The sequence below is a fragment of the Gymnogyps californianus genome, chromosome 2 (assembly GCF_018139145.2).
Source record: "Gymnogyps californianus isolate 813 chromosome 2, ASM1813914v2, whole genome shotgun sequence".
In the NCBI taxonomy this organism is placed as follows: domain Eukaryota; kingdom Metazoa; phylum Chordata; class Aves; order Accipitriformes; family Cathartidae; genus Gymnogyps; species Gymnogyps californianus.
The window spans coordinates 165,049,774-165,061,980 of NC_059472.1; the positions used below are offsets into that span (position 1 = coordinate 165,049,774).

General features: G+C 43.5%; 1 protein-coding gene across 1 annotated transcript in view; it reads right to left on the reverse strand.

Annotated features, from left to right (window-relative positions):
- Window positions 1-12,207, reverse strand: part of OBSCN (obscurin, cytoskeletal calmodulin and titin-interacting RhoGEF) — a 190,277-nt gene that overhangs the window by 163,286 nt on the left and 14,784 nt on the right. Inside the window, exons 5-8 of the mRNA XM_050890946.1 lie at window positions 11,246-11,548; window positions 9,930-10,196; window positions 8,791-9,066; window positions 4,744-5,016 (exon numbers count right to left, since the gene is read on the reverse strand). Coding sequence (XP_050746903.1) covers window positions 4,744-5,016; window positions 8,791-9,066; window positions 9,930-10,196; window positions 11,246-11,548 — 1,119 coding nt within the window. The remainder of the gene's footprint in view (window positions 1-4,743; window positions 5,017-8,790; window positions 9,067-9,929; window positions 10,197-11,245; window positions 11,549-12,207) is intronic.

Here is a 12,207-nt window from a genome sequence, read left to right on the forward strand (position 1 = left end):
GCATCTGTGTGACCGTGGAGGCACACAAGCTGGTTGCCTCATCAACCTCGCTACTCAATGAAGATCTAGGCTAGACAGGCCCTGGAGCCTAGAGAGTGATTCATTTTGCTCTGTAGTAAAGGGAACTCATGGACCTTTCTGTGATGAGAACGAACATATCTCCCACCTGTGACGACAATCTTGAAGGTCAGTTTCTGGCCAGCAGCCTCGCAGGTGTACTCCCCAGCATCTTTCTTCTCCACCTGACCCACCACCAGACGACGCAATTTGCCCTCCGACTCCACCTTGAACTTCTTGCTCGAGGTGAGCAGTTTCCCCTCCTTGTACCACTTCACATCGGTCTTCTCCTGGGCCACCTCGCAGCTCAGCGTGGCGTTTTGTGTCAGTACAGCTTTCACCTCCTTTTGTACCTTGTCCTTGTTCGTAAACACGTCTTCTGTCTCTGTAAGAAAGCCACAATAGCCACACATAGCTTTTTGCAGTTGTCTTCTCCAGTGCTTAATCAAGTTCCCCCTATTTCACTGTACTTGCCCCTGACAGGTAGTATCACGATGGCCTATTAAGACAAGGAAGCACCTTCATCTCTGTTTTGCTAATAGGTGGTTAACAGGTGTATGGGAATTCTGGGATAAAGTTAAAAACCTCACAGTTTTAGCACAGATTTGAACCTGGGACTTAGAGCACCGACATGCACTGCCTGAACCTGCCTCCCCCTTCTCTCTTTTTCTCTTCCTCTATCTCTCCAAGCTTCCAATGAATAAGAAGGGAACAGCCCTCGCATCCTCATATCCAGGAACCATTGCTCTTTTTCTACCTATCTGGGTCACTCAAATTCAGTCATTCTCCATCTAATCAGAGGTCTTCAAACACCTCCCCCTTCCCTTTTATCTATCCCTGCACCTCTGCTATGGCCTCACACTACAATTCTGCACGACCTTTTCTGCAGACACACCAGCTAATTGTGAGAGGTGCAGAAGTTACCATCCTTGCCCATCATTTTTTTGAGGTTGCAACTAGTCATGGATGCAAAAGTGTGTGTATGAAATGTGGATATGACAGTTGGCCGAAAATCAAGTCCTACGGCTGAAATATTTCACCCCAGAGAGGTTGTGAGATGATCCTCCAAATGTAAGATATTACCCCAAATGGAATACTTTGGCATTTCTAGCATTTTCTCACCTCTGACTTTGACTTGGAATGTTGTTCTGTCGTCCTTCGTTTCACAGGTATAGCTCCCTTGGTCTTGCTGTGTCACATTCTTGATGATGAGCTTGCGCTGTGTCCCCTGGGAGATGACTTTTGTCCTCTGGTCCTGCTTCACCTCAGTCTGATTCTTCTTCCATACCACGGCTCCACTCACAGCTGACACCTCACACACCAGCTCAAGGTTTTCAGAAGGACTGACTGATATTTCTGGAGTTGTTTTGGGCTTGTTGACAAAATTAACAGCTTCATCTGGAAAGAAAAAAAGAAAGGAGTTTATGCCTTGATTCAGGCTTCTCAGCACAAAGTTAAGATCCAGTAATTACTGATCATTATTTCATTGCTAGCCACACTTGGGCGATCAAGTTTCACCTCTGGAGGTGTAAAAGTACATATGTGTGCATGGTACTATCGCAATGTAACTATGACAGAATGTTCACAGTTATGGCAATAAACTGTGGTTATGAGTCAGAAGAGTCCCTCCTGAGATACAGTTCCTCCACTGGGGAACTCATAGTCCAAGTTTTAAATCATCCAGAGAGTTAGCACACAATGGTCTCCAGCTTGGGAGCTGAATATTGATGAATCCTTTTACTATATCAGTCTGTTAGGTCTACACTGTGGCACTAACACTAGCCTTATTAAGTTCTAGATAGACATGGATCTATGCCTGCCTGTATTCATAACCAAAATCCACCTAACTGATGTGCATCCATTTTCTGCATCCCTTTCAAAAGTCAGGCATGAAAGCTCTTACAGAGCACAGATGTGGTGGTTTCTATCACCAGAGTTGTATGTGCACAGAGCCACGAGCAGAACCTGGCCCGACATCATGAGACCATAAAGCCTGACATGCTTTAATTCACAGCTCCTGTCTCGTCACACACATGAATGTTGATGCCTGACTTTCTGACAGATGGTGCAAACTCCTTCTCTGATCTTCACATAATTGCTCTCAGTTACAGTGCAATCACATTCATCTCTCCGACATCCTTCTGGATCTTTTAAATCAAGCTGAGATGCCCTCAAGTTGCTGACACTTTAATCACCGCTCCTTGTTTCTGATTTCAAGGAAGCTCTAGGGAATATGTATTGATGCCTGAGTACAAAAACAGCTTTGAAAAGATCTAAGTCTCAGAAAATCTTGTTAGAACTGATGAGGAGCTTTCTTTAAATGTTTCTGAGCCCATTCCTGCAGCCCCGTGTTCACAATATCAGTCCCACTGGACTAATTCTTCCCTAGACCAGATCAGGGTACATATGGGATAATCTCATTGATAAGATATTCTCCACCTTCAAGAGGACTAAGTTAACATAGGAGCCAATAGTGTCACATCTTTCTGCTGAAACTGATCTTCACAGTAGGGAACTCATAACTCATATAGCTCAAGTGGTAGAGGTTCCTGCTTTGATACCTCAGATCAAACTCTGCTGACTGCACAGACTGGTGGCCACACGTATGAGCTGTGCGTGCACACACACACAGCGTGTGTCGTGTATGCAGCAACAATACAGCATTTTTATCCACTCGGGTTTTTTGCAAGTGTATTTGTAAAGGTGAAAGCGAAGGCAACTAAGTAAGTGGAGACAGGCACCTCGCTTGTAAAATGTGAGTCAACCTATTCAGCCCACCCTGTCCCTAAGCTAACAAGCAATATTTGATCAGCATGTCAGGTATTTCATACCCTTCATGCCATCAAGGCAGCCCTTGCCTGAAGAGCAAGCTGATGGCTGTCAGTTATAACCAACCTTAGCTTAGTATTGCATTTCTTTTAGCAGCAACTGTTGCTTTCAGTCACTGAGTATCCCAAGGACAATTGCTATGCTACACCCATGCCAGGCAAGTCTGTGGCATCAGAGAACAAATATTTCATTAAAAATTGTAATCATTAGGACTGATCTATTCTTAAAAAAATTAGATGACCAAAGAAGGATAGTCCCTCCAGAATCCTGCTGTTCCAGATTATCGGGGTAACTCATTACCATAAAGACAGGTTACTTCCCTGCCCTAAGACCATCCCCTGACTGTGTGGTGCTTCTTCTTAGCACTCTGGAAAATTTTTTATGGTGACGTGAAACAAGGTGGAAGTTGCCCTAGCTAAGGTTTCGTTAACAGGTTGTAACTCAATCTTTGTTCATCAAAAAGTTTGTGGGGATACACAGTTATTTAGCAGATACCAGTTTTCCTTGCCCGAGCCATGTGATGTTTCATCATAGGAGTTACAGGTGAGATTCACCTAACCTGCACATGGCCATCAAAAAGTTAGGTAACCAGTCTCAGGAAATCATGCAGGCTTCCTCTGTACTTGATGGTCAGACAAAGGCAGCTCCAGAACACTTTTTAAATCCATCTTAGATAGCTCTCATCAGATAGTATAAATCAGATTATATAAATTGCCTATTGGGGGCCAGTTCAGACAGAGCCTGGCTGGCTCTTTTAGACCAGTTTTTCAATGGGTAAAGTCAGGGACTATGAATTACACTCAAAGTGAAATGGCATAATGTTGGATTCTCAACCAAAGAGAACTGGAGGCGAGATGCAGAGTGAATACCTGAGCAAACACCAGTTATAAACTCGAAGCAATCCCTCTAGCTCAGTAAACCCTGTAGCAATCCCTCAAGACCAGTGCTGTGCTAGATTAATCAGCTCTGCTGAGTTTTTAGTTAGCTGATGGACAGCATCATAGTAACATGGATGTACTGTTACAGGTCACAAGCACTCAGTCGCTACTTCTCTTAAATTGCATTGTACTGCAGCATGTAGACATGCCACAAGAAGCTTTCAGTAGAGTTTCAATTTGTAGCTTAGGACCGGGTTAAAAATTAGGCTCCAGACATAAGCCAGAAAACCTCTTCTAGAAGAAGAGTTCCCACTAGGCTACGCAAATTGAAATAGTTGCATTTCACAGATATTGAATTTCACAGACAAATTCTTGTGTCGTTTTATACTCTGGCTCCATCTTCGACTGGAATGCATCAATGACAAGCATTTCTCTTCTGGGCTTGGCCTGACAGCCACGTGCTTTAGCACGTGCTTTATGCTGATGAGCATGTGCCATGAACTAATAGCTTCGCTTACAGTACCGCAGGGGGATGTCTCAGAGATCACAGTGTCCTTTGGGAATAGCAGGAGACACTTAACTCTCAAAATCTGGAGTTAAACTTGCCAAAGGAGGACACAGGGCTTTCACAGTAAGACTTTAGGACCACCTCGATCAGGAGGTTTGAAGACTGTGTGCGTGCTGAGCTAAAAGAATAAAGGCCACATGTGGCTCAGCCTGTTCAACCAGCGTGGTGTTTGAGTCATGACTCCAACCCTAGTAAGAGCTTATGCTGACTTGAATACATAACAGCATCGTTATATTATTTGCCCATATTGTGGATTTGCGTAAGGACCACAGTAAGGGTCAGAGTCTCTGAAACAGTGCTGTGCAATCTTGGCCCAAAAATCTGGCAATTTACAAGGTAGGACAAGTATAATTAACAGAGTCCTGAGTTTCTAACACAGACTCTGATCCCATACTTGCATCACGAACTTACCTGAGACTTTTAATTCAAAAATAAGACTGTCGTCTCCAATTTTGCATGTGTATGTTCCTTCATCTTCTTTCGTCACAGCTGAAGCCACAAGCTTATGCAGTTTTCCTTTATCTTCCATGGTGAATTTCTTGCTGGCTGTGATTTCTTTGCCATCTTTGTACCACTTAACCATGACGTTGGCCTCAGAGGTCTCAGAAACAAATTCAGCCTGTTTTCCAGCGATAGCCCTGATAACTCCTCCACTTTTCTCTTTGTTTATGAAGTTTGCAAGTGCTGAAACAAAATATAGACACACAGCGCTGGTAAAGAATTGTGTGGACATCAGTAAATATGTGCACTTACATCTACATTAGGTATTCATTTATCATAAGACCAAATATGCATATTTAATTATGGATGTAATTACCAGATTCTAATGCAGAAACAGCCAAATTTCCAGTCTTTATAAACCATATACCTGATTATCACATGTCCAAAAATCGGAGCACATATACAACACAGGAGGCTGAGTCAAGGGGAGAGGAAGCCCTAGGCAATAGGGCTTTAAGAAAATATCTGAGAGAGGTGAGGAAAGAAATGAAACATGCAAACTGGAGGGAAAGCAATGAAGGTTATTCGATCATTGTATTGTAACCACCTGGCAAATAAATCGACTCCAAAAGAGGTGAAAATGTGATCTAGACAAATTAAGTCATAATAAATTAAAAATCTATACAGATATCACACAGGACTGAAATGAAAAGAAATTTCTTCCTGGAAATTAATTGGAGCATAGAAGATAAACAATAAATCTGGTACCATATTAACACGTAGTGGAATAATTGAGTCACCAATTGCCTCAAAACAAAGATTCAAAACCCCACCAATATTCTAGCTAAAAATGTGAGCTTAAAACCAGTCCCATCTTACTTTAGATAACGGAATTAATTTTCAAATATCTTCTTAAGATATTATTTTAAAACAACACACATAATCAAGTCACTTTGTTGGGACTGTGCAGTCAAAGCTACTAAAAATCAAAGTCTTGATTATGTACGCATTTTTTCCTTAATTTCAAGAAAAGGCTTGCACAATGCAAATTAACAACTCTCTGCAGACTGCCTGGCAAAAGCAGTTATCAGCTTTCACTGCTGATGCTGTAACAAGCAGTTACAGTCCATGGTCTGGACCAGCTAAGTGTGACTCTCTCAGACTTTTGCTCCCAAGGTGTTATTATCAGTGCTACGTCCTGGCGCAACACACGGGGGTTCTCCTTTACCTCAACGACCCTACCCACGAGGACGGATTTTGCATTTAGTTTCCTTGCTTTTAAGTGCATTAGGTTTCTCCAAGTCTGTGGTAGTGCTTTTAATTACAGACAAATATTTGGTAGGGAACCAATTAATATTCACCGGGTTGTACAGTGGCAGAGTCTGGAGACCTAAAAATGAAGAGTGAATTGGCTTGCCAAGCAGTGTGCCGGTAAGAAAGAAAAAGAAAACCCCAGTCCCAAATCTCCCCCAATCTAAGACTAAGAAATACCCAACAAGCAAATAAACAGGGAAAGGGAAGGGAAGGACGTGACAGTGCAGTCAAGGGCCTCTCTGGCTCTGGTCCTCAAGGGACTCCATTCAATCACCAGCTTCTGGCAGGGACACGAGCTTGCATTTGACCTCTCTGGGTCCCTACCAGCCCTGTTTTCTAGAGTTTACTAAGTCTGCTTATTAGAAGCCATACCTATGGGTAAAGAAGTCATATCAGAAGCATTTAAACCAGGGAAAACCTCCTTTTTTAATTGTTTTTGCTTGGGGCCTCTGTTTCCACTTGTTTCTCTAATGACTCATAACAGTGGAGCTTTCCCTTCAGTAGGGCAACACTGCAGTCATCCTCCTCTACCCAACCACCTACACCCATGAAGCCTGCAGGGGCCGAACGCTGCTGAGACCTCTACTTCTCCACCAGCGTTACTGGAACTCAGCCCACAGGTTAAAAGCTGTGGGAGGAAGAAGAGGGAGATGGGTTCTTTCATGCGCCTTTCACTTCCTCAGAAAACTAGGGTGAAAAATACAACCACAGCAGTCTGAAGGAGACTTCTCAGACGTCCCATTTCAACGCAGGAGGTCACGTGTCAGAGGATGCCTGGCACGTGAGGTCTCATGGCAGCGGAGGGACTGCAGTGATAAATGGCAAGTGCATTTTGTAGCGGGGCTCTTTTGGGCAGGAGGCCCAGCGAGCGACACACCTCTGGGCGCTGCTCGGCACAGTGGCCTCTCGGCAGCCACGTGATGCCCATGTGCCAGACCCAACTGACCTGCTCGTCAAATGATTCACCAGCTAGCTGTGTCTGATTTACAGGAGGAACAGATAAATGCGGCGATGCTGACAGGTAAAATACTGGGACAGCATTTGTGAGCCTTGTCCTACAAGGATGAGATGTATCAAAGCTGATTCTCCAGGAATCAAGCTACAAACAGCAGATGTTTAAGTTACAGCTTGTCAACACAGATTTTAAAATAATAGCATTGATTACTCATTTGATAGTCACATTACAGTAACAAGCACATGGAAACGTCCATCAGCTAATTCAATTAAATCTGTGGGTAGACCTGCCAGCATGAAAAATGATGCTAAAGAGGCAGAGAGAGAGAGAGAGAGAGAGAGAGAGAGAGAGGGGAGAAAACAAAAATTAAAAGTAGCTGCCAAGAATAAACAGCAATTCCTCCTTCCATAGATTTAGTCACATTTTTGAATTATTTTTTTCAGCTCTCTTTTGAGTTTGCTCTTTGAGAATAACCAAGCAAGCTGTCAAATGCAAAAAACACACATTACTCTGGGGCTTTGTTGTTTCTACAGAGACCAAGGAGGGTGAGAAGCCAGCAGAACATGATGATAAAGCACCTCATACTTACTCAGTGTGGAAACAGTGCGATCATTGCACTGGTGAGGGGTGAGTTACGGGACAGAACACGGAAATCAAATGGCTTTACAAAGTGAACTTGCCAGCTCAAAGCAAAATAGCTACTGAACTCACTCGAGATGATGTCTGACAACAGGCTAGACTGTCCTGGAGTCAGGTTCTATAGTCTGAACTGCAGCAGACATCTAGATGATACCCATGAGGAATGGTCTGGGGATACACTGGGGCTTTTCAGCCAAAACCTGGTCCCGTTCAAGGCAGAGGAAACTCTCCTATGAACTGGTTCATAAAAGCTTGCACAGATGGGAAGGCTTGCAAGAGGGAGGCTTAATGCTGTTGGTTTCAGGGTAAAGGTTCAAGACTCCATGTCTCGCTCTGGGAGTGGATGTGCCCACCAGCTAGGTAGCAGGCAATCAGAAAGGAAGGGACTGCCATGAAAGCGAGAACAGCTGAACAACGGGACAGCTGTAAAACAGTACTGGTTCAAATCTAACAAGCAGGAAACATTAAAAGAAAATGAAGCAGGAAACATTAAAAGAAAATGACATTTTGCTGTTGCTTCTATACAGCCTTCCATCTGAATACCTTGCAAATAGACATGAGTCAAGCCATCCAATGTGCCCTGGAAAGGTCTGTTCTTATTCACCAGGGTATTGACAGAAAGAAAAAAAAAAAACCCAAACAAATAAAAAAAATTCCCACAATACCAAGATGATCTTGGTCCATCAGAATTTCAATCAGAGCTGAACTAGCTCTTCAGTGACTTGTCCAATATCGCATAGCAAGCGTAGGGCAGGCATGGGATCATGTGCATTATGTCCTGCCCCTGTGGCTGAATTTCTTCATCACAAGAGCACCTTTTCACTACGCACCTTTCAATCTCATGAAATAACACCAACTTCCCGTGGAATATCAAGACACCAATTTGAGTGAAAGCACAGCTCTTACCACAGAGGCAGTGTTAGATCTTGTGTTCACTCCCAAGTTCTCCTACTCTGGGACCACAGACACTGTCAAGGCCAAATGTTGATGGGGAGTTACCACAACTCCCTGCGCTGCCTCTGGAGCACTCCCTTTCTATCCCTTCATGACTCTATTGGCTTAGGGCAGGAACAGGCCATTAATGCAAAGCAGCCCAGACAGTCACATACCTTTCACTGAAAGCTGATAGAGCATTTTATCCCCTTCACAGGTGCACTCGTAAACTCCAGCATCCTCTGCTGCAATGTTGCGAATTTTCAGGATGTGCTTCTTCCCCACAGTTTGAAGTTCGTATTTCTCACTGGCCTTGAGCTCTTTCCCATCCCTCATCCACTTCACAGTAGCCTCTGTGTCCGAAAGCTCAGCCTGAAGTTTGGCTTCTTCCCGCAGCCGAGCGGAGACTTTTTCTGTATCTCCGCTCTTGTTGGTAAATCTCACTGCAGCACCTGTCAGGAAAAAGGGCTTTGTTATTTCAAGTTGTATCAAGATAACATGTCCCTGATACAAGTCTGCTGTAGACTGTGAGAGCTCTGAAAAAGTATTTGGTCCTGTTCCTGCTCTCACACTCATGTCAATACCAAGCATTTTTTTCCAGTTCAGGAGACTTGATCTGGTTTTATTGCCAGAGTCACTAAGGAAAAAGAAAGAAAAAAAAAAAGCACATCTTTCTACTGAGTAATAATACTCTAAACATGCTTCTGCAGAGATTTTCACCCAAAGTCAAACACATCCTTCCAGAATAAATGTCTATTCGTTACCTTTTGCCATGCAATGTGGGTAGATACAGATGTTATCGTCATTTCATAGAGGAAAGCTGGAGCACCCAACTCTCAATGCTAAATCAAGTTACATGATACTAACTTGTACATCACACACATCTGTGGTAGACTAAAAAACCTCCAAGAAAAAAAAAACTTCTTTAGTAATTAATGGTCCTTTACTTTTGAAAGGCTCTACTACAGTCAGAAAGACTAGCCAAACCTGGAGCTGAAATTACTGGCTTAAGGTGACTCAGTGGTAGATCTGGCGACAGAATCCACTGACTGATGGTTGTGAACTACAGAAATTCATGACCTGATGTTAAGCAGTCTAGTTAAGATACCAACCAGCTGGCTAGATCGACTCACTCTGAACTCTGTGCTATCACGGTGAGGTCATTACCAGGACCCGTGTTAGTTCATATGATGCAATTTCAGGTACTTCCTACAGACCAGGCATCAGTGAAAGCCTCCGGCCCCAGTTCTAATCATCAGGTCACAGCAACCACCCCTTGACTGGAAAAAGAAAGGACAGTGATGAAAGTAAATACCTTTCACTCTCAACTTGGCGCTGGTGTCAACATTATTGGCAACAAATTTCACTTCTGCTCCGTCATGGTTCTTGGTGACGTTCTTTATGATTAGGGTGTGAGTAGTTTGGGTTCTCTTAATGATGTAAGTCTCACTTTCCTGTAAGACTTTACCGTTAAGGTACCAAGTGCCGGAACATGTCGTCGTAAGGTCAACAGTAAACAGGGCATCCCCTCCAGGTACAGCTTCAACGGTTGTCAGGGGGGTTTTCACAGCCAGGACCGGTTCTAGGGATGAAGAACACCACATATCTCTGAGAACAAAGGACACAAGACTGCCACGCTGAAGAATAGTTCTTCCTAAGAACAAAGTTCTCGGGGTAAACAAGACATGAGAATAAAATCCTGCAGCCTTATACAATTTGCATGCACTGAAGGCAATGCATGGTTGGTCAACAGGATTTGATTTCTACAGGTGCAAGTAACTGACTTCTGGCATTAGGGTAAGTCTTGTTTCTGCAGGGAAAGAACAACAGGCATGTTTTATTGATTTTTTTTTTCCCTAAGATGTTTAAAGGCATAACAAGCCTGAAACACCTAGGTTCCCCACCAAGTGTGCTAATTATTTAATAACCAGTATTATTCTTAGATTTCAGAAGGATCCCAAGGAGGCCACCCAGCCTACTAGTCACTTCTAGATATTCTAGGAAAACACAGGCATGTTCAGACAGCTAGGGAAAAGGATGACACAATAACAAGACACAATATGATCAAAGTCTGTGTAGACATTGCCCAGTGCAATGAATCAAAGGAAGAAGCAATCTCATTGCACACGATCATTCTATGGGCACCCTGGCATCCTGGAAATAAAGTAAAACCCCCATATTTCTCCTAATACCTCTAAGATTAAAGAGAGACTGACTGGAACTTGGTTTTAATGACAGTATGATCACCCATAAATATTCTCTAGGTACAATTTCGATATCTCATTTATATATTGAAAATTACATTATAAGCCCACCCCAATTTTTCCTTTCATACCAGGTCTAGAAGAAGCGCTTACAGGCTTAAGGTCCATTGCAGAGAGCTCTGCCTCTCACACAGCCTGCTGTGAGATATTGGAATATAAGCATACTCACAGCTCTATCACAGAAACCCAACCACCTTCACTTTGGTGATGGCCAGTGGTTGAAATGAGATAGGAGAACTAGCAGTCAGGGGAAAAAGGTTTTGCTGTGCAATTGCTCTATCCTCCTCAAAGTCATGGGAACGTCTTTAGAGCACCCACGTGGCAGATCAGCACAGACCGTCCCATTTTATGATGGTTTTGTGCTCACCAAGGTGCATGCTCCCTGGGAACTCCAGGTAGGGGCTCTGTCCATAAGCGTTGACTGCAGACACTCTGAACTGATAGTCAGCCTCTTCCGACAGGTTGCTCACCGTGAACTCTGGGACAGGGACATGAGACTCATGGCACCTCACCCAGGTAAAGCCAGTTAGTTTCTTGCGTTCCACAACGTAGCCATCGATTGGAATGGGGCGGTCCGTCTTCGGAGGGGACCATGCTAGCGTCACTGAGGTTTCTGTTTTATTTTTCACCACAGGGTCAGCTGGGGGTTGGGTGGGAGGTTTTTTGGGAGCTGCACAAGGGAAAAAAGAACAGAGCAAGAAGTTTATGTCAGAGTGGAAAAGCCACTGTGCCTCACCGAAAAAAAGCTTACACTGGACTAAAAGCTACTCTTGCTTAATAAACCTCCATAAAACATTGATGTGAGATGGAAAAGAAAGAGAATGGATAGAAGACGCTTTTGGGCTGCATTACACAAAGATGTACAACACTCCTACCTCCACAGCTAAACATATGTGATTTCTACACAATATTACAATTGTCTGCACAGACAAAGAGTCTACAATGAACAATTCATAGGCTTAAATTTTCAGTGCTAGATACAGACCCACACTGCTTCCTATACTGCTCCTGGGCAAAGCCGACTAACACTCAGCTTGTTATTTTCACTCAGAAGATGGGTAAAACAACCATCAAAGGTTGTTCAAAATTCTGCGCACCAAATTCCAAGTCCACTTCCCTGGCCTGAATCCAGGCTAAAAAAACCCAACCAAACAAAAAAACCACCTCAATGGGATTACTCTGGCAAGATGGCACAATTTTGCCCTGCTTACTAGCCATCATTGCACAGGGATGGTCGCACTAATATTGTAAGTCTGCTGGTATTTATCTTCTGTCAGAATTTCAACCATACACATCCCCACAGTCAGGAATGTAGATGTGCCTCTGAGA